Below are 27,325 nucleotides of genomic sequence, written 5' to 3'. Positions count from 1 at the left end.
GTCCAATTCCCACGCACTTGTCTCTCACACATTCATAAACCTCTACAGTCACTCGTGCTTTTTCCTCTCTCTTTCACACACACACAGTGCCAGTTCACATGAGCCATGTCTCTTTCTCCTTGTTGAACTGCTCTGCCCACCTCCTGGTGAGCTCCAGGTAGTGCTCAGGTTGGTGTGGCTGGTAATCCAAATACAACCTGGTCACCGTCTTTTTTGGCACAGCCATCTCGATCTGCGTGCCCTCGTGCCACTCGTTGAACGACGTTATCGTGACGATCTCGGGCCGCACGTTCAGCGCCGCCTGCAAGGCCGTCTCGTAGTAGCGGCCGTTGACGCGGTTGCGCGTGTTGTGGTTGTTCCACGGTCTGACCGCGGTGTCGATGTAGCCCGGCCCGGCGCTAGGTATAAATAACAGGTTGTTACCGTCGCAGAACGCCTTGACCGCCTTCCAGTTCTGGTGGGATGAACCAAAAGAGAACCCGTTGGAGGCGAAGTACGTGTACATGCCATCAAAACCACCGGCAAGGATGTCATGCTTGTGGCGCTCCTCCACGATGAGGGCGATGAAGACACTGTCGTACGGCGTGCCGCGCAGGCTGTGGGAGCCCGTGGGGTGGAGCAGGTCGAACCAGTTCTCAGGCGGCGTCAGATACGAGTCATAAATGTAGAACAGAGGCAGAATATTCCCCGTGCTAGAGGTGAACTTGTAGAAGGCTCCGTGGTCCCCGTACCTTCAAACACAAATAAATGGACAAGAGATTATTGATACAGATTTGGATATTTGCATGGAAGGAGAAATAACCTAGAAGTATCCTAATAAGATTTGAAGCACATTCTACAGTTATTTACATGTAATCTAGCATTCAGGAGACAGCAGAGGGAGCACGGCCCCAGCCAAATTGACGGGGCCGCAGTGGAGAAGGTTAAAAGCTTCAAGTTCCTCGGCATACACATCACTGTGTGGTGAAGAAGGTGCAACAGTGTCTCTTTTTAACCTCAGGAGGCTGAATAAATTCGACTTTGTCCCCTAAGACCCTCACAAACGTTTACAGATGGACCATTGAGAGCATCCTGTCAGGCTGTATCACGGTCTGATACGACAACTGCACCATCCACAACCGCAGAACTCTCTAGAGGGTGGTGCGGTCAGCCAAACGCATCACCGTAGCCACACTGCCTGCCCTTCAGGACATCTACAGCACCCGGTGTCACAGGAAGACCAAGAAGATCAAAGCTTGGACCGAGAGAATGCAACTGTTGGACTAATGATTACACCCTATATCAGCTAGATGCAGGCAAGTGTGCGCAAGGTGGTCACTTTGATTACAAATGTGTCTCTCGACCTGTGTGCACCTATGTTGTAAACTTTCATTTATAGGCTAGGTTGTAGCAACCTCGTGATGTGTTTAGGGAAAATTTGAGTTTCATGTAGTAGCTAAACCTGTCGCTGTGACATTGAACTGGGTGAATGGAATATGAATGAGAGTCATCCAATATGCTGTAATAGAAATAAGGCCATGCTCATTAAAAAAATGTGATGTATATACGCCACTGGTCTATACATCCCATCGTGTGTGTGTGTGTATACACACACACACACATACACAGGGCCTTCGGAAAGTATTCAGACCCCTTTTTTTCACATTTTGTTAGGTTACAACCTTATTCTAAAATTGATGAAATCGTTTTTTTCCCTCATCAATCTACACACAATACCCCATAATCAGAAAGTAAAAAACATAAAACTATCACATTTACCTAAGTATTCAGACCCTTACCTCAGTACTTTGTTAAAGCACCTTTGGCAGCGATTACAGCCTCGTCTTCTTGGGTATGACGCTACAAGCTTGGCACACCTGTATTTGGGGAGTTTCTCCCATTCTTCTCTGCAGATCCTCTCAAGCTCTGTCAGGTTGGATGGGGAGTGTTGCTGCACAGCTATTTTCAGGTCTCTCGAGAGATGTTCGATCGGGTTCAAGTCTGGGCACTGGCTGGGCCACTCAAGGATCTACACTTGTCCCGAAGCCACTCCTGCGTTGTCCAGATGGAAGGTGAACCTTTGCCCCAGTCTGAGATCCTGAATGCTCTGGAACAGGTTTTCATCAAGGATCTCTCTGTATTTTGCTCTGTTCATCTTTCCCTCGATCCTGACTAGTCTCCCAGCCCCTGCCCGCTGAAAAACATCCCTACAGCATGATGCTGCCACCAGCATGCTTCACCGTAGGGATGGTGCCAGGTTTTCTCTAGACGTGACACTTGGCATTCAGGCCAAAGAGTTCAATCTTGGTTTCAACAAACCAGAGAATCTTGTTTCTCACGGTCTGAGAGTCTTTAGGTGGCTTTTGGCAAACTACAATCGGGCTGTCATGTGCCTTTTACTGAGGAGTGGCTTCCGTCCGGCCACTCTACCATAAAGGCCTGATTGGTGGAGTGCTGCAGAGATAATTGTCCTTCTGGAAGGTTCTCCCATCTCCACAGAGGAACTCTAGAGCTCTCAGAGTGACCATTGAGTTCTTGGTCACCTCCCTGACCAAGGCCCTTCTCCCCCGATTGCTCAGTTTGGCCAGGATGGCCAGCTCTAGGAAGAGTCTTAGTGGTTCCAAACTTCTTCGATTTAAGAATGATGGAGGCCACTGTGTTTTAGGGAACGTTCAATGCTGCAGAAATGTTTTGGTTCCTTTCCCCAGATCTGTGCCTAGACACAATCCTGTCTCGGAGCTCTACGGACAGTTCCTTTGACCTCAGGGCTTGGTTTTTGCTCTGACATGCACTGTCAACTGTGGGACCTTTTATATAGAAGGATGTTTGCCTTTCCAAATCATATCCAATCTATTGAATTTACCACAGGTGGACTCCTTTCAAGTTGTAGAAACATCTCAAGGATGATCAATGGAAACAGGATGCACCTGACCTCAATTTTGTTTATCATAACAAAGGGTCTGAATACTTATGTAAATAAGGTATCTGTTTTTAATATTTAATACAGTTGCAAAAATGTCTAAACCTGTTTTCGCTTCGTCATTATGGGGTATTGTGTTGAGATTGCTGAGGATTTGTTTGAAATTTCATCCATTTTAGAATAAGTCTAATGTAACAATGTGGAAAAAGTCAGGAAAGTATTCAGACTCCTTAAGACACTGGTGTGTGTGTACAGTTGAAGTCGGAAGTTTACATACACTTAGGTTGGAGTCATTAAAACTTGTTTTTCAACCACTCCACAAATTTCTTGGCAAGTTGGCTAGGACATCTACTTTGTGCATGACAAAGTAATTTTTCTGACCATTGTTTACAGACACAGTGAATTTTAAGTTAAATAATCTATCACAATTCCAGTGGGTCAGAGGTTTACATACACTAAGATGACTGTGCCATTAAACAGCTTGGAAAATTGCAGAAAATGATTTCATGGCTTTAGAAGCTTCTGATAGGCTAATTGACATCTTGAGTCAATTGGAGTTGTACCTGTGGATGTATTTCAAGGCCTACCTTCAAACTCAGTGCTTGACATCATGAGAAAATCAAAATAAATCAGCCAAGACCTCAGAAAAAACATTGTAGAACTCCACAAGTCTGGTTTATCCTTGGGAGCAATTTCCCAACGCCTGAAGGTACCACGTTCATCTGTACAAACAATAGTACGCAAGTATAAACACCATGGACCCACGCAGCCGTCTTACCGCTCAGGAAGGAGAGGCGTTCTGTCTCCTAGAGATGAACATACTTTGGTGTGAAAAGTACAAATCAATCCCAGAACAACACACAAAGGACCTTGTGAAGATGCTGGAGGAAACGGGTACAAAAGTATCTATATCCACAGTAAAACAAGTCCTATATCGACATAACCTGAAAGTTCGCTCAGCAAGGAAGAAGCCCCTGCTCCAAAACCGCCATAAAAAAGCCTGACTACAGTTTGCAACTGCACATGGGGACAAAGATCATACTTTTTGGAGAAATGTCCTCTGGACTGATGAAACAAAAATAGAACTGTTTGGCCATAATGACCATCGTTATGTTTGGAGGAAACCGGGGGAGGCTTACAAGCCAAAGAACACCATCCCAACCGTGAAGCAAGGGGTGGCAGCATCATGTTGTGGGGGTGCTTTGCTGCACTGGTGCACTTCACAAAATAAATAGCATCATGAGGGAGGAAAATTGTGGATATATTGAAGCAACATCTCAAGACATCAGTCAGGAAGTTTAAGCTTGGTTGCAAATGGGTCTTCCAAATGGACAATGACCTCAAGCATACTTCCAAAGTTGTGGCAAAATGGCTTAAGGACAAGAAATTCAAGGTATTGGAGTAGCCATCACAAAACCCTGACCTCAATCCCATAGAAAATTTGTGGGCAGAACTGAACAAGCCTGACTCAGTTACACCAGCTCTGTCAGGAGGAATGGGCCAAAATTCCCCCAACTTATTGTGGGAAGCTTGTGGAAGGCTACCCAAAACGTTTGACCCAAGTTAAACAATTTAAAGACAATGCTACAAAATACTAATTGAGTGTATGTAAACTTCTGACCCACTGGAAACATGATGAAAGAAATAAAAGCTGAATTAAATCATTATCTCTATTATTCTGACATTTCACATTCTTAAAATAAAGTCGTGATCCTAACTGACCTAAGACGGAATTTTTACTAGGATTAAATGTCATAATTTGTGAAAGTGAGTTTAAATGTATTTGGCTAAGGTGTATGTAAACTTATAACTTCAACTGTATGTATATATAGTACCAGTAAAAAGTTTGCACACACCTACTCATTCAAGGGTTTTTCTTAATTTTTTACTGTTTTCTGCATTGTAGAATAATGAAGACATCAAAACTATGAAATAACACACATGGAATCCTGTAGTAACCAAAGAATTGTTAAACAAATCAATTAAAAAAAAAACAAATATTTCACCTTTATTGTAGGCTAGTTGAGAACAAGTTCTCCTTTGCAACTGCGACCTGGCCAAGATAAACGCATAGCAATTCGATACATACAACAGAGTTACACATGGAATAAACAAAACATACAGTCAATAATACAGTAGAACAAAAGAAAACAAAAAGTCTATATACAGTGAGTGCAAATTAGGTAAGTTAAGGCAATAAATAGGCCATGGTGGCGAAGTAATTACAATATAGCAATCAATTATATTTTATATTTGAGATTCTTCACAGAAGCCACCCTTTTCCTTGATGACAGCTTTGCACACTCTTGTCTTTCTCTCAACCAGCTTCAATTAACAGGTGTGCCTTGTTAATTTGTGGAATTTCTTTCCTTAATGTGTTTGAGCCAATTAGTTGTGTTGTGACAAGGTAGGGGTGGTATACAGAAGATAGCCCTATTTGGTAAAAGACCACATCCATATTATGGCAAGAACAGTTCAAATAAGCAAAGAGAAACGACAGTCTATCACTACTTTAAGACAGTGGTTACCAAACTTTTTATAGTCCCGTACCCCTTCAAACATTCCACCTCCAGCTGCGTACATCCTCTATGACCAGGGTCAGCGCACTCTCAAATGTTGTTTTCTGCCATCATTGTATGCCTGCCACACACTATACGATACATTTATTGAACATAAGAATGAGTGAGTTTGTCACAACCTGGCTCGTGGGAAGTGACAAACAGCTCTTATAAGATCAGGGCACAAATAATAATAATCAATAATTTTGCTCTTTATTTAACCATCTTACATGTAAAACCTTATTTGTTAATCGAAAATTGTGAATAACTCACCACAGGTTAATGAGAAGGGTGTGCTTGAAAGGATGCACATAACTCTGCAATGTTGGGTTGTATTAGAGAGAGTCTCAGTCTTAAATCATTTTCCACACAGTCTGTGCCTGTATTTAGTTTTCATGCTAGTGAGGGCCGAGAATCCACTCTCACATAGGTACGTGGATGCAAAGGGCATCAGTGTCTCACGTTTTGCCAAGGCAGGATACTCTGAGTGCAGCCCAATCCAGAAATCTGTCAGTGGCTTCTAATTTAAGTAACATTTTCACAGAACCGCTTGTTGCAATTTCGATGAGGCTCTCTTGTTCAGATATCGGTAAGTGGACTGGAGGCAGGGCATGAAAGGGATAACAAATCCATTTTTTTGTGTCATCTGTTTCGGGAAAGTACTTGCGTAATTGCGCACCCAACTCACTCAGGTGCTTCGCTATATCACATTTGACATTGTCCGTAAGCTTAAGTTAATTTGCACACAAAAAAATTCATACAATGATGGAAAGACCTGTGTGTTGTCCTTGTTAATGCAGACAGAGAAGAGCTCCAACTTCTTAATCATAGCCTCAATTTTGTCCCGCACATTGAATATAGTTGCAGAGAGTCCCTGTAATCCAAGATTCAGATCTTTCAGGCGAGAAAAAACATCACCCAGATAGGCCAGTCGTGTGAGAATCTCGTCATCATGCAAGCGGTCAGACAAGTGAAAATTATGGTCAGTAAAAACTTTAAGCTCGTCTCTGTTAAACATTTTTTGTCTACTTTACCCCTTGATAACCAGCGCACTTATGTATTCAGGGGCCTTGCTATAACAAAGTAAACCATTTTCACTGTAGTGTCCAAAACGTCTTTCAAACTGTCAGACATTGCCTTGGCAGCAAGAGCCTCTTGGTGGATGCTGCAGTGTACCCAAGTGGCGTCGAGAGCAACTGCTTGCACGTGCGTTACCACTCCACTATGTCTCCCTGTCATGGCTTTTGCGCCATCAGTACAGATCCCATGACATCTTGACCACCAAAGTCCATTTGATGTCACAAAGCTGTCCAGTACTTAAAAAATATCCTCTCCTGTTGTCCTGGTTTCCAGTGGTTTGCAGAAGATTATGTTTTCCTTAATTGATCCCCCATAAACGTAACGGACATATACCAGGAGCTGTGCCAGGCCCGCCACATCTGTTGACTCATCCAGCTGTAACGCATAAAATTCACTGACTTGTATGTGAAGCAGTAATTGTTTCAAAACATCTCCTGCCATTTCACTGATGTGTCGTGAAGCAGTGTTGTTTGATGAAGGCATTGTCTGTATATTTTTTGGGGGGGCCTTTTCCCCCAGCATTGTCCCAACCATGTCCCAGCCGCTACAGCAGGAATAATTAAGTCCTCCACAATAGTATGGGGCTTGCCTGTCCTAGCCACTCGGTAGCTCACCATATAAGATGCTTCTAACCCCTTCTTATTAATGGTATCTGTTGCTTTTATACATGTCTTACTACTCTAAAGTTATCTTAATTCTAGCTCAAAAAAACTCCTGTGGCTTATTTTTAAAATTGGCATGTTTTGTTTCTAAATGTCTGCGCAATAGTGAAGGTTTCATCGAGTTGTGAGATAGTACTTTTGCACATACAACACACTGTGGCTGAGGAAAGGCACTACTCCCAATATAAGTGAACCCCAAATCAATGTAGTTCTCATCATATTTGCACCTCTTTGATGGTCCAACGTCCCTGTCTGTTGTTCGGTGCTTTCCCGGGTAATGGGCAGTGGCTCTTCGGCTACATCAGATTCACAACCGTCAATGTCCATGCTAGCTGGGCTAACAACAAATGTAGAATTACTGATGCTAGCATTGGATGTGCTCATGGAAGCAGAACAACTTGTGTCGTCGACAGGTGTAGTAGTGCTGGTCGTAGCAGTACTACCAGTAGAGCCGGTATGCGTCTATGGACTTAATTTTTTTTAACCATTAATCCATTTTCAAGCAAACGGAATGAGCAGCAGCTACGTTTGGCTACATACGGACCATTAGTGGAATTCCCGCGAGAGAGTAACGGTTAATGTGATTGGATGTTAATTATTTGACTACCTGTATTTGACATTGTGTTGTTATTTTGCTGAACACTAGAAGATTTTATTTTATTTTTGGCAGTAAAACGAGGCTACTCAGGTGAGGGGAAAAAACCTCACCCAAATGTATAGCCCTGTTGAAAAATATAAATGGACTGTTTGAAAATGTGAAGAAAGAAAAAATATATAAATTTTTTGTGAATCACATTTTTATTTGGCATACCCCGAGAGCTTTGCACGTACCTGTACCCCAGTTTGTTAATACCTGCATTAAGACATGGAGGTCAGTGAGGAACATTTCAAGAACTTTTAAAGTTTTTTCAAGTGCAGTTGCAAAAAACATCAAGCGCTATGATGAAACTGGCTCTCATGAGGACCGCCACAGGAAAGGAAGACAATAGTAAAAATAAAGAAAACCCCTTAAATGAGTAGGTGTGTCCAAACTTTTGACTTTTGACTATATATGTGTATGTATATATACTGCTCAAAAAAATAAAGGGAACACTTAAACAACACAATGTAACTCCAAGTCAATCACACTTCTGTGAAATCAAACTGTCCACTTAGGAAGCAACACTGATTGACAATACATTTCACATGCTGTTGTGCAAATGGAATAGACAACAGGTGGAAATTATAGGCAATTAGCAAGACACCCCCAATAAAGGAGTGGTTCTGCAGGTGTGACTCCAAATCCAGACCTCCATGGGTTGATAAATTGGATTTCCATTGATTATTTTTGTGTGATTTTGTTGTCAGCACATTCAACTATGTAAAATAAAAAGTATTTAATAAGATTATTTATTTAATTCAGATCTAGGATGTGTTGTTTAAGTGTTCCCTTTATTTTTTTGAGCAGTGTATATATGTATGTATGTATGTGTATATATATATATATGTATGTGTATATATATACTGCTCAAAAAATAAAGGGAACACTTAAACAACACATCCTAGATCTGAATGAAAGAAATAATCTTATTAAATACTTTTTTCTTTTCATAGTTGAATGTGCTGACAACAAAATCACACAAAAATAATCAATGGAATTCCAAATGATCAACCCATGGAGGTCTGGATTTGGAGTCACACTCAAAATTAAAGTGGAAAACCACACTACAGGCTGATCCAACTTTGATGTAATGTCCTTAAAACAAGTCAAAATGAGGCTCAGTAGTGTGTGTGGCCTCCACCTGCCTGTATGACCTCCCTACAACGCCTGGGCATGCTCCTGATGAGGTGGCGAATGGTCTCCTGAGGGATCTCCTCCCAGACCTGGACTAAAGCATCCGCCAACTCCTGGACAGTCTGTGGTGCAACGTGGTGTTGGTGGATGGAGCGAGACATGATGTCCCAGATGTGCTCAATTGGATTCAGGTCTGGGGAACGGGCGGGCCAGTCCATAGCATCAATGCCTTCCTCTTGCAGGAACTGCTGACACACTCCAGCCACATGAGGTCTAGCATTGTCTTGCATTAGGAGGAACCCAGGGCCAACCGCACCAGCATATGGTCTCACAAGGGGTCTGAGGATCTCATCTCGGTACCTAATGGCAGTCAGGCTACCTCTGGCGAGCACATGGAGGGCTGTGCGGCACCCCAAAGAAATGCCACCCCACACCATGACTGACCCACCGCCAAACCGGTCATGCTGGAGGATGTTGCAGGCAGCAGAACGTTCTCCACGGCGTCTCCAGACTCTGTCACGTCTGTCATGTGCTCAGTGTGAACCAGTGGCGAATTTGCCAATCTGGTGTTCTCTGGCAAATGCCAAACGTCCTGCACGGTGTTGGGCTGTAAGAACAACCCCCACCTGTGGACGTCGGGCCCTCATACCACCCTCATGGAGTCTGTTTCTGACCATTTGAGCAGACACATGCACATTTGTGGCCTGCTGGAGGTAATTTTGCAGGGCTCTGGCAGTGCTCCTCCTTGCACAAAGGCGGAGGTAGCGGTCCTGCTGCTGGGTTGTTGCCCTCCTACGACCTCCTCCACATCTCCTGATGTACTGGCCTGTCTCCTGGTAGCGCCTCCATGCTCTGGACACTACGCTGACAGACACAGCAAACCTTCTTGCCACAGCTTGTATTGATGTGCTATCCTGGATGAGCTGCACTACCTGAGCCAATTGTGTGGGTTGTAGACTCCGTCTCATGCTACCACTAGAGTGAAAGCACCGCCAGCATTCAAAAGTGACCAAAACATCAGCCAGGAAGCATAGGAACTGAGAAGTGGTCTGTGGTCCCCACCTGCAGAACCACTCCTTTATTGGGGGTGTCTTGCTAATTGCCTATAATTTCCACCTGTTGTCTATTCCATTTGCACAACAGCATGTGAAATTTATTGTCAATCAGTGTTGCTTCCTAAGTGGACAGTTTGATTTCACAGAAGTGTGATTGACTTGGAGTTACATTGTGTTGTTTAAGTGTTCCCTTTATTTTTTTGAGCAGTGTGTATATATATATATATATATATATATATATATATATATATATATATATATATATATATATATATACATACACACACACACACACACACACACACACACACACACACACACACTCCGGACTCCGACATTGCTCGTCTTAATATTTCTATATTTCTTAAGTCCATTCTTTTTCTTTTAGATTTGTGTGTATTGTTAGATATTACTGCACTGTTGGAGCTAGGAACACAAGCATTTCGATACACCCGCAATAACATCTACTCAACATGTGTAAACGACCAATAAAATTTGATTTGAAGTGAACTGTCTCAGTCCTATAAAAGGGTCTATGTTGACTGAAAACTACTGTTTCAACAGGAAAGTTCAGCAAGGTTTTACTTTGTGTCCACTTCAGTTTGAAGTTACTCTAAACAAAGACAACACCTACCTGTCGATGATATACTTGATGTTGTCATGGACACTGTGGTCGCTCCGCCCTCTGTAAGGCTGGAGGTGAAATGCAACCTGGGAAGAAAATAAAAAACATCTGAGTCCACGGCTTTCCATTTATTGCATTGTAGTCACATATTTGTAAGTGCTTCTATGCAGCCAACCCAACCATCAAAGGTGATGAGTTAGTATTGACTCAAACTCTAGAGAATATTCACATTTGGAAAGGTGACAGGAGCTGGGCTGTGTTCAGCTGCCCCTTGGGTCTAATTGAGAGCTATTCAAACCCTAAGGATGCAGCAGGAGCAATACATCCATTATTATGCAGCCATTATAATATGCAGTTGTTACAACAATGACAAAATGGCTTCAAGTGTTGTGTCCAAATACTGGTCTTTGTGAGACACAGAGTAGGTGAACGGATGATCTTCCCACCGTGAAGCATGGAGGAGGAGGTGTGATGGTGTGGGGGTGCTTTGCTGGTGACACTGTCAGTGATTTATTTAGAATTCAAGGCACACTTAACCAGCATGGCTACCACAGCATTCTGCACCGATACGACATCCCATTTGGTTGCGCTTAGTGGGACTATCAGGCTGTGTACGGGCTATTTGACCAAGAAGGAGAGTGATGGAATGCTGCATCAGATACCTGGTCTCCACAATCACCCGACCTCAACACAATTGAGATGGTTTGGGATGAGTTGGACCGCAGAGTGAAGCAGCCAACAAGTGCTCAGCATATGTGGGAACTCCTTCAAGACTGTTGGAAAAGCATTCCAGGTGACTACCTCATGAAACTGGTTGAGAGAATGCCAAGAGTATGCAATGCCATCATCAAGGCAAACGGTGGCTACTTTGAAGAATCTCAAATATAAAATATATTTTGATTTGTTAAACAGTTTTTTGGTTACTACATTCCATATGTGTTATTTCATAGTTTTGATGTATTCACTATTATTCTACAATGTAGAAAATAGTAAAAATAAAGAAAAACCCTAAAATGAGTAGGTGTGTCCAAACTTTTGACTGGTACTGTATATTCAGAGCCATATCCCAGTAATGCTTAGAGAAGATCTCATGTCAAGTGTTATTGAAGTAGTGTGGCTGCAGGTTCACCTGCCTCATCTAAAGCCTATTCTTTTGGGGTGTTGCTATAGGCCACCATGTGCTAACACTACCTAAATAATGTGTGTGAAATGCTTGATAGTGTATTTGATGTAAACAGAGAGGTCTACTTTCTTGGGAACTTTAATATTGACTGGTTTTCATCAAGCCGTCCGCTCAAGAGGAAGCTTCTTGCTGTAACCAGTGCCTTTTAATCTGGTTCAGGTTATTAATCAATTTACCAAGGTGTTTAACAAACACTACAGGAACAAGATCATCCACATGTGTTGATGATCAAATGTTTACTAATACTGTAGAACTCTTTTCTAAAGCTGTATCAGTACCCATTGGATGCCGTGATCACAATATAGTGGCTATATCTAGAACCAAGGTTCCAAAAGCTGGATCTAAAATAGTGTATAAGAGATCATACAAATGTTTTAGCTGTGACTCTTATGTGGATGATGTAAAAATATGTGTTTGTCTGATTTATGAAATTGCTTCTTCCAGTTATTGATAAACATGCACCTGTTAAGAAACGGACTGTTAGAACTGTTAAGGCGCCATGGATTGATGAGGAACTGAAAAACTGTATGGTTGAAAGAAATTGGGCAAAAGGAGTGGCGAATAAGTCTGGCAGCACATCTGACTTACTGCAAACTGAAAAATTATGTGACTAAACATAATAAAAAGAAGAAGAAACTGTATTGTGAAGCCATGATCAATGATATAAATAAAGATGGGAAAAAAACGTTGGCGTGATTTAAATTAAATTATGGTCAGAAAGACATTCAACGCCATCTTTCATTGAAGCAGATGGCTTATTCATCACAAAACCATTTGATGTTGCCAATTATTTGAATGATTACTTAATTGGCAAAATGGCCAAACTTAAGCAGGAAATGCCAACAACGAACAGTGAGCCATCGTATTCATGCATAAAGGAACAAATAATGAAAGAAAAGCAAGTCGGAAGTTTACATACACCTTAGCCAAATGCATTTAAACTTAGTTTTTCACAATTCCTGACATTTAATCCAAATAAAAATTCCCTGTCTTAGGTCAGTTAGGATCACCACTTTATTTTAAAAATGTGAAATGTCAGAATAATAGCAGAGAGAATGATTTATTTCAGCTTTTATTTCCTTTCATCACATTCCCAGTGGGTGAGAAGTTTGCATACACTCAATTAGTATTTGGTAGCATTGCCTTTAAATTGTTTAACTTGGGTCAAACGTTTTGGGTAGCCTTCCACAAGCTTCCCACAATAGGTTGGGTGAATTTTGGCCCATTCCTCCTAACAGAGCTGGTGTAACTGAGTCAGGTTTGTATGCCTCCTTGCTCACACACGCTTTTTCAGTTCTGCCCACAAATTTTTTATGGGATTGAGGTCAGGGCTTTGTGATGGCCACTCCAATACCTTGACTTTGTTGTCCCTAAGCCATTTTGCCACAGCTTTGGAAGTATGCTTGGGGTCATTGTCCAATTGGAAGACCCATTTGCGACCAAGCTATAACTTCCTGACTGATGTCTTGAGATGTTGCTTCAATATATCCATCATTTTCCCCCCTCATGATGCTATCTATTTTGTGAAGTGCACCAGTCCCTCCTGCAGCAAAGCACCCCCACAACATGATGCTGCCACCCCCGTGCTTCACGGTTGGGATGGGGTTCTTCGGCTTGCAAGCCTCCCCCTTTTTCCTCCAAACATAACAATGGTCATTATGGCCAAACAGTTCTATTTTTGTTTCATCAGACCAGAGGACATTTCTCCAAAAAGTACGATCTTTGTCCCCATGTGCAGTTACAAACCATAGTCTGTTTTTTTTATGGCGGTTTTGGAGCAGTGGCTTCTTCCTTGCTGAGCGGCCTTTCGGGTTATACTGATATAGGCCTCGTTTTACTGTGGATATAGATATTCTTCTACCTGTTTCCTCAAGCATCTTCACAAGGTCCTTTGCTGTTGTTCTGGGATTGAGTTGCACTTTTCACACCAAAGTACATTCATCTCTAGGAGACAGAATGCGTCTCCTTCCTGAGCGGTATGACGGCTGCATGGGTCCCATGGTGTTTATACTTGCGTACTATTGTTTGTACAGATGAACGTGGTACCTTCAGGCGTTGGGAAATTGCTCCGAAGGATAAACCAGACTTGTGGACTTCTTCAATTTTTTTTCTGAGGTCTTGGCTGATTTCTTTTGATTTTCCCATGATGTCAAGCAAAGAGGCACTGAGTTTGAAGGTAGGCCTTGAAATACATCCACAGGTACACCTCCAACTGACTCAAATGATGTTAATTAGCCTATCAGAAGCTTCTAAAGCCATGACATCATTTTCTGGAATTTTCCAAGCTGTTTAAAGGCACAGTCAACTTAGTGTATGTAAACTTCTGACCCACTGGACTTGTGAATTATAAGTGAAATAATCTGTCTGTAAACAATTGTTGGAAAAATTACTTGTGTCATGCACAAAGTAGATGTCCTAACCGACTTGGGAAAAACTATAGTTTGTTAACAAGAGTGGTTGAAAAACAAGTTTTAATGACTCCAACCTAAGTGTATGTAAACTTCCGACTTCAACTGTACATGTCAGCAACCACAGCTAATGAAGTCACTGAAACCCTTAACAAGGAGTTGCAGTCAGTTTTGGAATGGGTGGCTTTAATAAACTGGTCCTGAACATCTCTAAAACTAAGAGCATTGCCTTTGGTACAAATCATTCCCTAAGCTCTAGACCTCAGCTGAATCTGGTAATGAATGCTGTGGCTGTTGGACAAGATGAGGAAACTAAATTACTTGGCGTTACCTAAGATTACAAACTGTCATGGTCAAAACATATAGGTTCAATGGTTGTAAAGATGTGGAGAGGTCTGTCTGTGATAAAGAGATGTTCTGCTTTTTTGACACCACACTCCACAAAGCAAGTCCTGCAGGCTCTAGTTTTGTCTTATCTTGATTATTGTCCAGCCATGTGGTCAAGTGCTGCAAGGAAATACCTAGTTAAGCAGCAGCTGGCTCAGAACAGAGCGGCACATCTTGCTCTTCATTGTAATCAGAGGGCTGATATAACTACTATGCATGCCAGTCTCTCTTGGCTAAGAGTTGAGGAGAGACTGACTACATCACTTATTTTTATAAGAAACATGAATGTGTTGAGAATTCCAAATTGTTTGCATAGTCAACTTACACACAGCTCTGACACACACACACTTAACCCCACCAGACATGCCACCAGGGGTCTTTTCACAGTCCCCAAATCCAGAACAAACTCAAGAAAGTGTACAGTATTATATAGATCCATTATTGCGTGGCACTCCCTTCATCTCATATTGCTCAAATGAACAGCAAACCTTATTTAAAAAAAAACAGATAAAGCAACATCTCAAGGCACAACGCCTCTCTCCTATTGGACCAATATATTTTGTGTGTATGTATTGATACTCTATGTAGGCTATGTGCCATTTTTAAATGTAGGTAGTTCTATCCTTGAACTGTTTTTGTCTATTAATGTTCTGTGTTATGTCATGTTTCATGTTCTGTGTTGACCCCAGAAAGAGTAGCTGCGGTTTTTGCAACAGCTAATGCGGATCCTAATAAAATACCCCCCGACCCCAAAAATACAGTCACAGCTAATTACATATACATGAAAGTAACACTACCCCTTCTCCCCCTGCTCTACTTATCATCGAAAGTTGAACCACAAATTGTGGCTGATATTTGAACCCCAGCTCTCAAGCATGTATAACTGCAGCAGTCACATTTCTCGGCCAACAGGAGTGGACGAAGTGGGTGCCCAGAAATGTCCTCATACGATATTAACACTCATGAGTGTTAATATGTTGATCAATCTTTACAGACTGCGTTATAGGATTGTCTCAGACGATGACTGTTTCAGCACTGGTGTTATGCCATGACAAATAACCTGACACATCTATCCCAAGGTCATTCGTCATCCACTAAAGCCCAGTGAATCATAGTTCTATTCCAGCTGACTATTCCTCAATGAGGAACAGAGTGGCTCAACACACGATGGATCAGCTACGAAACAAATACAAAAATGTGTAACTTGAATTTTTTAAGAGTAAGAGTGGAGAATTTCACTACTTTGAATTATATATGATCAAAGTGGACCACTTTTCTTCTCTCGCAACGGGTTACGCAGGGGCCCAGCATGAAAGAAACTGGATGGATAGAGCCATAAGCAGAATGGAAGCAGCAACACCTCGCCAGTTTGCTAACATAAGTCTGCTGCTTTTGATGCAGATCCATCATTCTCACTTGACCCTTGATTAATTTCCTGTCTGAGCTCCGCCTCGCCACTCCCTGGTTCTGTCTGCCAAGACTTGCTTTATCTTGGCCAGGTTGCAGTTGTAAATGAGAACTTGTTCTCAACTAGCTTACCTGGTTAAATAAAGGTTCAATTTAAAAAAAAAATTCAAGTAACACTATCCTATAAAATACTTTGTTATCATTATGGGGTTAGCTAGTGTTGACCATGGGCTGTGGAGATTAAAGTGCTAAACATGTTTTTCATGACTGGGAATTGTCTTTTATGCTATAAAAATACTTATCATTATGGGGTTAGTATACCATTCACTATGGAGAATAAAGTGCTAAACATTTTACACGTTATTAGGCTATGCATGTTTTGTATTTTTCATGAGTGGGAATTGTCTTTGTCTTATTATGGCGAGGGACTGTAGCCAAGTATAGTGCATTCGATTAGGATAGGTTGGAGTAGGGGGTATGGCAGTATTGAAATGAAAGTGAGTGGCTACTGGGCCTTCCTAAGCAGTTGCCGTGGTAATGTAACTCTTGGTGACACCAAGGGCTCAAAGTGTCACCATGACATTGGGACAGAAGTGCGCTAATGGATTGGAGTGATGCAGGCTAGGGATGGGAGGCGAGGCGGTTTTAAACTGTTGTCCTGTATAGTTAAATGTAGACATGGGGAGAAAATTGTTGTTGTCTCTAATGGTGGCAGCTAAGTGCTTCAGTGTCAGATGAAAATATCTTTGAATTTGGAGCCCCGTGGCAGAGTAGCTCACTATGGCTGTGTAGGCCACTCGTCTGAAATCAGTGTCAAAGGCGATAAGCGTAGGAACAACTCTCCGAAATCTGATTAACGTCTCGAGGCAAGGTATCATTAGAGGGAAAGTGACAACTCTTTCTGTGCTAATAACTTAGATTAAAAGCTGAGTGACTCGGCTAAAAAAAAAAAGCATTCGAGTTTTTAAAGCCAAGACACACAAGGCCATTACACAGCAGCAATTTAGACGTAAATGAGAGATCCAAGCAAACCAAGAGCATTTCTCACAGACAGACCCAGCCCTATCCCCATCACCAGAGCAAAGAATTGGCTGAATCAAGTGGAATACAACCTAATGCATTGTAACAGGCCCTTAGGAGGGGATTTCAACCATCCGTTAAACTACCCAGACAGCATTTCAAAACAGTCAACACCATACAGTATTGAACGTATTATGAGATGTTGCCGCTTCGTACTTCCAATAACGTTTCGGTTATATTCGTTCAATTCAGTAGGGTTGTACACGCTAAGTTGTCAACTTCTCATTAACATCAACGTCTAGCAGGCACACCAACCATGCGCCCCAAATGGCACCCTAGTCCCTATCTAGTGCACTACTTTTGACCAGGGCCCGTAATTAGTGCACTATGAATGGAATAGGGTGCCATTTGGGACGCAACCAAGTCTTGTGAGATGGAAGATGGAAGCTGCATGCTGTGCTGGGCATCTGGAGATGGGGAAGTGTGCCTGACAGCATGGCCTGCCCACACATGGGCCTCTCTGCACTGCTGCTGCTGTGCAACATGCCCTACTTTCCTGCCCCTTGGGGCCCGGATTGGGGAGGAAAATTGAGTCATGGGACCGTCACCCCCGCCTATCTCGATCTCTCCCCCCCGAGCCCACACACAGCCCCTCAAGGGCCAAAGGGGAGTTTCAGCCTGAGCTACTCTCCAAGCAAGCAGAGTATGACCACAATTGTTCAACTCAGTGGAGCTCTGGAGCCTTCAACCGCAAGAGGATCTGCTCTTAAACTCCAAACGTACATACATAATACAAAAGCTGTGTGGGTGCCCATACTTGATTTAGGAGCTTTTTCCAATGCTATTCTTATATAAACAAAACAGTCTGTTTTCTGCAGTGTCATCTAGTGTAAGGTCCTAGATTTGGGAGTCTAAGTCAGTGCCATAGTAGTATTGCCTGGCTACCCAGACTCCTCGCTCCGACCAAACGCTACTCCACACCAACCATAGAGGTTAGTTTATTTTCCATAATGAGTCTGGATCTGAGTACCTCCTCAACCCTTCACCGAATGTGAACACTCGAGCAATCTGATTGGTCCAGAAACTGATGGGTTGGGCCAGAGCCAGAACACATGTGGGTTTGATACTCTGATTGGTTTGAGACGATCCAATCGCTGATGACTTTGTTTTGTACAACACTCCTCGTGCCACCGTCACCACAAACGACCCCAACCCTGGTAGACTGGTCTAGATCTGTTCTGGCCTGTGTTTCTAAGACTTTTTCAAGAATGTGAAGATTCAGCATGTCTGTCTCGGGACTGTCTGCTGTTATTCCGACCGCGTCACACACAGAGCTCCCTTAGATTGCTCTGTCAAGTGGCAAGTTATAAAGGCTCTGTAGCCTCCACTCATTGTGATCACCTCAGCTCGGACTGTGAAGAGAAGTTCCGTCGCGACAGATCTGACAGGAGAGGGACGTCAAGACTGATAAACAGAGAGACGGACTGGCTGAGCATGTACCGTGTCAGACGTTCACCGGCAACAGTGACAAACACTTCATGCTGGTGCCCCCTAAAGGCTTTATCTTCTAGTCTCTTTCTTTGACAACATTGTTTGTGTCCATGAAAGATAACATAACTTATCTTTCATGTACTGCATTCACATTTCCTTTGAAGAGGCTACACACATTGGGACCTCAAATAAATGTTTGCTCACTTTTGCTCCTAAGGATCCCTCAGAAGGAGTACAATAGAATGTACTGTACATGCAAGTCAAAGAGCCCTATGATGAAGTGAAATGCTGGGATGGTGGGATGCTGCCACTGAGAGTAAAGGTCCGAATCCTACCTTGAAATCCATATGCTTAACATGTTTTTGCATAAGTCATGCATTGATAACAATGGGTCAAGTTATGCCCATGGATCTTATGTTAGGACTCAACCAAGAACGATTATGCATTCTACTGCTCATCCCCCGTCTTACATATTGGTGTGAAAGAGGAGGCACAATTATACCTTTTAATTTGCCATGTCTTTGCAGAAAATTCCAGGAAGATTGTAATGCAAGAGGGCCTCTTTAGCATTAGAAAAATAAATGTTTGCGTCGCAGCTCAAAATTATTAGAGACCCAAGACATTTTTCTACGGTCAGCAGTTTGTGAAGATTTTTCACTAAAGGCACTCCAACATGTGGATGTCCTTATGTGCAGTGGTGGAGGGAGAATGTGGTCAGGAGCAAGTGAGCACTTGAACAGGATACTGATGCAGAGTACCACTCTAAATATTATATAACAAGGTTATTAAAGGGTCAATCTGGGATTGGTACATCCATTTTTGGACTTTTAAAATAATGATACACTACATGACCAAAAGTATGTGGACACCTGCTCTTCGAACATCTCTTTCCAAATCCATGGGCATTAATATGCAGTTGGTCCCCCCTTTGCTGCTATTACAGCCTCCACTCTTCTGGGAAGGCATTCCACTAGATGTTGTAACATTTCTGCTGGGACTTGCTTCCATTCAGCCACAAGAGCATAAGTGAGGTCGGGCACTGATGTTGGGCGATTAGGCCTGGCTTGCAGTCTGTGTTCCAATTCATCCCAAAGGTTTTTGTTGGGGTTGAGGTCGTGGCTCTGTGCAGACCAGTCAAGTTCTTCCTCACTGATCTTGACAAACCATTTCTGTATGGACCTCGTTTTGTGCACAGGGGCATTGTCATGCTGAAACAGGAATGGGCCTTCCCCAAACTTTTGCCACAAAGTTGGAAGCACGGAATCGTCTAGAATGTCATTGTATGCTGTAGCGTTAAGATTTCCCTTCCCTGGAACTAAGGGGCCTAGCCCGAACCATGAAAAACAGGCCCAGACCATTATTCCTCCTCTACCAAACTTTACAGTTGGCACTATGCATTTGGGCAGGTAGCATTCTCCTGGCATCCATTACATGAAGCTCCAGACGAACCGTTCTTGTGCTGATGTTGCTTCCTGAGGCAGTTTGGAAGTGAGTGTTGCAACCGAGGACAGATGATTTTTACGTGCTACGTGCTTCAGTACTCGGTGGTCCCATTCTGTGAGCTTGTGTGGCCTACCACTTCACGGCTGAGCCGTTGTTGCTCCTAGACGTTTCCACTTCACAATAACAGCACTTACAGTTGACTGGGGCAGCTCTAGGAGGGCAGACATTTGACGAACTGACTTACTGGAAAGGTGGCATCCTATGATGGTGTCACATTGAAAGTCACTGAGCTCTTCAGTACGGGCCATTCTACTGCCAATGTTTGTCTATGGAGAGTGCATGGCGGTGTGTTCGATGTTATCCACCTGTCAGCCAAGGATGTGGCTGAAATCGTCAAATCCACTAATTTGAAGGGGTGTCCACATACAGTGTTTATAGTGCATATAGGCCCCATCCCTTAGCTGTTTACAAAAAAAGTGGCAACAACTTGGTTGTTGTTTGTTAAAGTTACCTTTCCCTACTTTGGCTTTATTTTTTTACTGCTCACTCTTATCAGTAAAACTGCACTTTTTTGGTGGAAAAAATATAGGCAATTCTGAATCCTCCAGAATTAGCTAGAACCTCTGTACTGTAACGTCCTGCTTTTTGTTTGATTACTTATGCTTATAAGGACTGAGGTCGGGGAGTTTGATATAGTTTAGTTTAACTTTACCTAGAGTATGCTGGCATTACAGGGTTATTCACATGGCTCCCTAGCACATCTATCGGTCCCGTGTAAAACATGAAACTGGACTATTTCTGTACAAATACATGGAGTGGATTACGGAATAACGAACACAACATTACATGTACAACAGACATTTATTTTCTGTACTTGTGCTCTTATAAATATTCATTTTGAATATCGGCCTGCATTATTTGCATGATTTTTATGTAGCAGAGATTCTCATGCAAACACAAAAACGAATCCGCTCTCAATTGTCTTTAAATGCGACCGTGTGTTGAGCAAACACAGCGTGTGTATTATTGATGCAACACAGCTGGAGAAAGGGGCTCTAGCTTAAGCCTGGCTCTCTTGTCACACTGCACTCAGTCCGCAATCATTCACACAGGCACGAGGCTCGCAATGCCCCTAAGCAGTCTTTAAAGGCCCAGTGCAGTCAAAAACGTGATTTCCTGTGTTTTATAGATATTTCAATACTATATGGTTGGAATAATATTGTGAAATTGTGAAAATCATGATAATGCCATTTTAGTGTAAGCCCTGTTTGAAAAGACCGCCTGAAATGTCAGCATGTTGCGGCAGGATGGCGCAGGCTCCCGAGTGGCGCAGCGGTCTAAGGCACTGCATCTCAGTGCTAGAGGCATGCGTCACTGCAGACCCTGGTTCGATTCCAAGATATAACACAACCAGCCGTGATTGGGAGTCCCATAGAGCGGTCCACAGTTGGCCCAGCATCGTCCGGGTTTGGCCGAGGTAGTCATTGTAAATAAGAATTTGTTCTTAACTGGCTTGCCTAGTTTAATAAAGATTACATTTAAAAAATTCTAAATAGAAAAATCACCAGGTGGTAAATTTGTTAATAGCCCAATAGGAAAGAGTTCCTAACCTCTGCCAATAACAGGTAGTTTATGGTTTTCCCCTCCCTACTCAGACCACTCCTAGACAGTCCAAGCAAAATTCTTACTTGAGAAATTGCTCTTTGCTAAGAAACTATTTTTGTTTCTTTTTTACCATTTTAATTTAAAACAATCACAGTAATGTGATTTTAATGAGATAAAAACAGCTGCATTGGACCTTTAAAACAAACACACACACAAATGCAAGTCATCCTGCTGCACAGCTGTCTACTGACACACAGATACACACCCAGAGGTGTCCTGCCCATACGGGCCACAAGGGCACATGCCCCCTCAAATTTGTCCTGTTTTTTTTTCAGATGTTAAATGAATTACTCAACAAATTTTTAAGCCCACGCTTTATCATAATTATTTATAAAAAAATGATCTGTCAGCGGTATTTTGCAGAGGGGCACACACATAAAGAGGTATGCTTAGATAACCCATGCAGAAAAATATTCATTGTTTTTACATAGAATTAGGCATAATGATTATTGCTCTAGATTGCTGGAAAATGCTGTTTCAGGTGTTTGAAAAATTCACCCCTGGATATACCACCCAAAGTGCTATATACCGAAATGCAGCATACGTAACCTACACCACTTAAACTGCCTTAAAGCACCTTAGACACATTCTCACAGACCTCCAACCGCTCAGGGTGAATGGACACACACCACTCAAACGGCTGTGTGGCTGTTTTTATATATCGGTTATGTCATCAAAGATTCTGCTGGATCAAGCCAGTACAGCTCACTTGGAGTACCTTTTTTCCTTTAAACATCTTGAATAGCTCCTTCGTCTCTGCTGCATCTGATGTGCATCTACCATCTGATGTTGCACGTATCGAATTACGAAGAAGGGGCCCTCTAAAAGTTTCATGAGCTTCAATGCAGTCCGTGACAGCAGGCAGAGGGGACTCGACGAGTCGACGTTGATGCAGTCGTTATCTCTGGGATGGCATTTTCCGACCTAATTGGCAATAGGTCATGTAGTTCCCTGATGTGTTTCCCTGCTCACCCAGTCCCATAAACAACAGTTCCCGCCGGCAGCTTTATTATGTCCCCTCTGCTCTTAGTTAGAGATGTCCTCATGCACCCTCCCCGCTGCCTACTCAAAGTCATGTCACACTTGGCTATCAACTTTTTTGAAGTAATGGTATACTATTGTGTATTACAATACTATTGTACAGTATTAAGATCTGTTTACCATTTGGTTGTGTAACTTTGTTCTTTGGAAGATTCCTTACCAAAGCACACATTCTTATCCAGAACTCATGAATCCCAAACACTGATTCCAAAGCAAAGTGTCTGTCTGTCTCTCTGTCTGTCTGTTCCTTACCTTGAGGTTGTGTCTGTGAGCAGCGTCTAGGACGGCCGGCACCAGGTCCTCTGTGGGCTCCCCATTGTCATCGGCCAGGCCCGGAGGATACCAGGACAGCACCAGCACCCCTAGACCACACAGGACAAGTCTCTCTCAGTCTCCACACAGGACATTTCAGGTTGGCTATACCCCACACAGAAATATAATTACTAGAATGGGGAAATAAAATGACTAGAAAGGGAAAAAGCCCCTCATAGCATGGCAATTTTACAATACACTCAATATGGCTGCTGGTCCACCTATCACAGAACATTGACTTCAATGTCCATTCTAGTCATTCTATTTCAATGACCACACATCTCTGATACCCAATCCTGAACCTCATGATGTCCCTGTTACACCATTTTAAGTTGTATTGGTCAGTGTGATGTTGACATTGATATATGTGATACATATGTGTACCTACATCCCCTAAGGGTTCCGGATTGGCTTGAAGGACTTATTGATGTGATTGCTGCCGTATGCAGCTAATTGATCAAGTCATGTCCACTTTGGTCACAAGCTGTATGGAATATTTGATTACAATATCTAAAAAGTCATGTATTAAAAAGTTATGTCCACACTATTCATTTTATTATGGGCTCCTCGCGTAGTGGTATCAGTCACCGCTGCCAGCAGGATGCTATTTGGAATTTCTGACGGGTCTTTGTGCCAGTGGCTTTAATTAAATGGACTCTTTTTAACTAAGCACATTCAGTTGCCCTTTCTGTGTTCCATCTGTCACAGTGTTCGGTTTAGGGGGAAGGGAGGGGAAAGAAAGGGGGAAGATCATTTCCTGGATGGTGTACAATAACCAGTTCAGCCGAAGGCAGACAACATTAGCATGGCTCGATTGGCTTGTTTTCACACCCAACTCCAAGGCATCAACACTCCCATTTTGGTCAATAAAAGTAGCTTACATTTTTTTCATTGAAAACATATGCTACTTATTTCAGACAATGTACATGCCACTTCCGGTTATGGTTTTCAGTGCTGACCTTTGCAATGGACAGTCATGGCCACTTACTGATAAGACTTAAGGGCTCCTTCTACTGACCAAGGATTTTCAATAACTTTTTAGAGTAAAAAGGGACATCCTACTCGCGTGGCCTACTTCTGACTTTCAACTGTTTGTATGTTCGATATCAGTGAAATACAGAAAAGCAGTAAACACATATTATTCAAGTGTTCAATTGTTCACGTTCAAGATTGCTTGGAAGTGGATGTCAAGATAAACACAGTTCTAAAACGACTGTGCGAAAAGGCTGCTGGTGGGCTTTTAGGTGAGCATGCGGAGCTGTCCACTACATGAGTGCTGAAATAAACCGGCAAAGCGCAGGATAAGTGAAAAAAATGGATAGTGCGGCCATAACTTTTTAATTCACTCGACCATGGCTTTTTAGATATTGTAATCAAATATTCCACACAGCTTGTGGACATGGCTTGATCAATTAGCTGCATGCATACTGTGTGTGCCAGTGGCCTGCTGTGCTGGCTGCTTGACAGAACAGTTTTTGATATTCCCCTCTATCAGGGTGTGGACAAGAATTTATCTGGCTGCAACATAGACATTTATGAGCTGTCACTTCACGCATTTACTGAAGGATACTCACTATTACGATTAAAACAGAGTGTCTAAAGAGTCACTGCATGTAGGGAGGCAAATTTCATCACTCAGATATGAGGCATCCCTTATGCAGTCTAAAGATACAGTAGAATGGTTGTCTGTTGGAATAAGGAAGACAGACAGCACGAGCAATGTGCAACGCAAGCAATGTATTCCAAATGAGCCATAACAGTATACATCTGGCAGAATATATAGACTATATGCATCAAAGTGAGTCATTCAAGTCAGTGGAAGGAACTCTTGAGTGATGTTGGCACATATACAGTTGAAGTCGGAAGTTTACATACACTTAGGTTGGAGTCATTAAAACTCGTTTTTCAACCATTCCACAAATTTCTTGTTAACAAACTATAGTTTCGGCAAGTCGGTTAGGACATCTACTTTATGCATGACACAAGTCATTTTTCCAAGAATTGTTTACAGACAGATTATGTCACTTATAATTCACTACATCACAAATCCAGTGGATCAGAAGTTTACATACACTAAGTTGACTGTGCATTTAAACAGCTTGGAACGTTCCAGAAAATTATGTCATGGCTTTAGAAGCTTCTGATAGGCTAATTGACATCACTTGAGTCAATTGAAGGTGTACCTGTGGATGTACTTCAAGGCCAACCTTCAATCTCAGTGCCTCTTTGCTTGACATCATGGGAAAATCAAAAGAAATCAACCAAGACCTCAGAAACAAAATTGTAGACCTCCACAAGTCTGGTTCATCCTTGGGAGCAATTTCCAAACGCCTGAAGGTACCACATTCATCTGTACAAACAATAGTAGGCAAGTATAAACGCCATGGGACCACTCAGCCGTCATTCCGCTCAGAGATGAACGTACTTTGGTGCGAAAAGTGCAAATCAGTCCCAGAACAACAGCAAAGGACCTTGTGAAGATGCTGGAGGAAACGGGTACAAAAGTATCTATATCCACAGTAAAATGAGTCCTACATCGACATAACCTGAAAGTCCGCTCAGCAAGGAAGAAGCCACTGCTCCAAAACCGCAATTAAAAAAAGCCACAACTGCAACTGCACATGGGGACAAAGATCGACTTTTTGGAGAAATGTCCTCTGGTCTGATGAAACAAAAATAGAACTGTTTGGCCATAATGACCATCATTATGTTTGAAGGAAAAAGGGGGAGGCTTGCAAGCCGAAGAACACCATCCCAACAGTGAAGCACGGGGGTGTCAGCATCATGTTGTGGGGGTGCTTTGCTGCAGGATGGACTGGTGCACTTCACAAAATAGATGGCATCATGAGGCAGGAAAATTATGTGGATATATTGAAGCAACATCTCAAGACATCAGTCAGGAAGTTATAGCTTGGTCACAAATGGGTCTTCCAAATGGACAAAGACCCCACGCATACTTCCAAAGTTGTGGCAAAATGGCTTAAGGACAACAAAGTCAATGTATTGGAGTGGCCATCACAAAGCCCTGACCTCAATACCATAGAAAATTTGTGGGCAGAACTGAAAAAGTGTGTGTGAGCAAGGAGGCCTACGAACCTGACTCAGTTACACCAGCTCTGTCAGGAGGAATGGGCTAAAATTCACCCAACTTACTGGGAAGCTTGTGGAAGGCTACCTGAAACGTTTGACCCAAGTTAAACAATTTAAAGGCAACGCTACCACATACTAATTGAGTGTATGTAAACTTGACCCACTGGGAATGTGATGAAAGAAATATTAGCTGAAATAAATCATTCTCTCTGCTATTATTCTTACATTTCACATTCTTAAAAGTGGTGATCATAACTGACTTAAGACAGGGAATTTTTACTAGGATTAAATGTCAGGAATTGTGAAAACTGAGTTTAAATGTATTTGGCTAAGGTGTCTGTAAACTTCCGACTTCATCTGTAGATCCTATTGTAGCTGTGCTCAAAGTAGAACAAAATGTTAAAACTTTAAAGTTAAATGGACAGGCACTGCAGCAGCAAAACTAATGCGAATGTTAAAACTTGTTTGTATGTTTCAGTATAGAATAACCACTGCACCTTTGCACTCTACCTGCAGCAGCCGCTCCAATCTGCTCCATGTGTGACTCCAATACATCCGGATCTCTCGAGCTGTACGGACCGAGCTCAGGGTAGAAACTGGAGCCGATGTCCTCCGGCGGCATATGCCTCCCTTTCGGGTAACTGGCAGCGATTTTGGGGTCCCAATGTGGCACGAGGACATGGTCCCAGTGCATGTATTTCCCATCCATCGACGGGTTCCCGTACCACACGCTGTAAAATATGTGGACGTCGTAAAATATGGTTCCTTCAGGTCCAGAGTTTGATAAAACTACTTTGGCGCGCACCTGCCTCGGGGAGGAGACGGCGTCTTGGGACACCGAGCGCCGGTCCAACCTTCCTCCAATCATCGGCAGGAGGCCCAACCCCGGGGCCAGGTCCGAGAACCCATCGCTGGGCTTCAGAGTTCTCAAACCCATCATGGTTCCGAAAACGAAGAGTGTAAATAAGAACAGAGCTATGCACGTTTTCTTCCGCAGCCTGGCCATTGCGGATAGATTGTCTCGTAGAGGCGATTCCTGCTGGAGTGAACCAGGGTTCCTGGTCGGTTGAAGTCAGCGGTGTGAATAAGACTTGCTTTTCTCCAAACGTCGTATAGCCTATAGGCAGTATACTATAACAGTTAGCCTATCTTACAAGTTCACCTACTACACTCTAGGAAAGTATACAATGCAGGCCTTCATATAAAGTATTCATAAATGCAGTCG

At 42.7% G+C, this 27,325-nt stretch overlaps 1 protein-coding gene across 1 annotated transcript; it reads right to left on the bottom strand.

Moving 5' to 3' along the window:
* LOC115176681 (glycoprotein endo-alpha-1,2-mannosidase-like protein) lies at positions 1 to 27,325 on the bottom strand. The gene is made up of 4 exons (XM_029736877.1): positions 26,611 to 27,325; positions 22,951 to 23,060; positions 10,663 to 10,739; positions 1 to 731 (listed from the first exon to the last, which is right to left on the bottom strand). Exons 1-4 carry the CDS (start codon positions 27,104 to 27,106, stop codon positions 95 to 97), a joined length of 1,320 nt encoding a protein of 439 aa, XP_029592737.1. The 5' UTR covers positions 27,107 to 27,325; the 3' UTR covers positions 1 to 94.

This window comes from Salmo trutta, chromosome 3 (assembly GCF_901001165.1).
Source record: "Salmo trutta chromosome 3, fSalTru1.1, whole genome shotgun sequence".
In the NCBI taxonomy this organism is placed as follows: Eukaryota; Metazoa; Chordata; class Actinopteri; order Salmoniformes; family Salmonidae; genus Salmo; species Salmo trutta.
Note: the sequence above shows the minus strand (reverse complement) of the source record. Positions and strands in the feature narration are given on the sequence as shown.

Bases quoted from the DNA above. Each gene is read 5' to 3' on its own strand.
- LOC115176681 (XM_029736877.1), bottom strand. From the start codon at position 27,106: ATGGCCAGGCTGCGGAAGAAAACGTGCATAGCTCTGTTCTTATTTACA. The intron at 10,740-22,950 runs GTAAGGAACAGA...TTTTCTTCCCAG, and splicing joins CTCACAGACACAACCTCAAG to GTTGCATTTCACCTCCAGCC. The intron at 732-10,662 runs GTAGGTGTTGTC...TTGTGTTTGAAG, and splicing joins ATCAAGTATATCATCGACAG to GTACGGGGACCACGGAGCCT.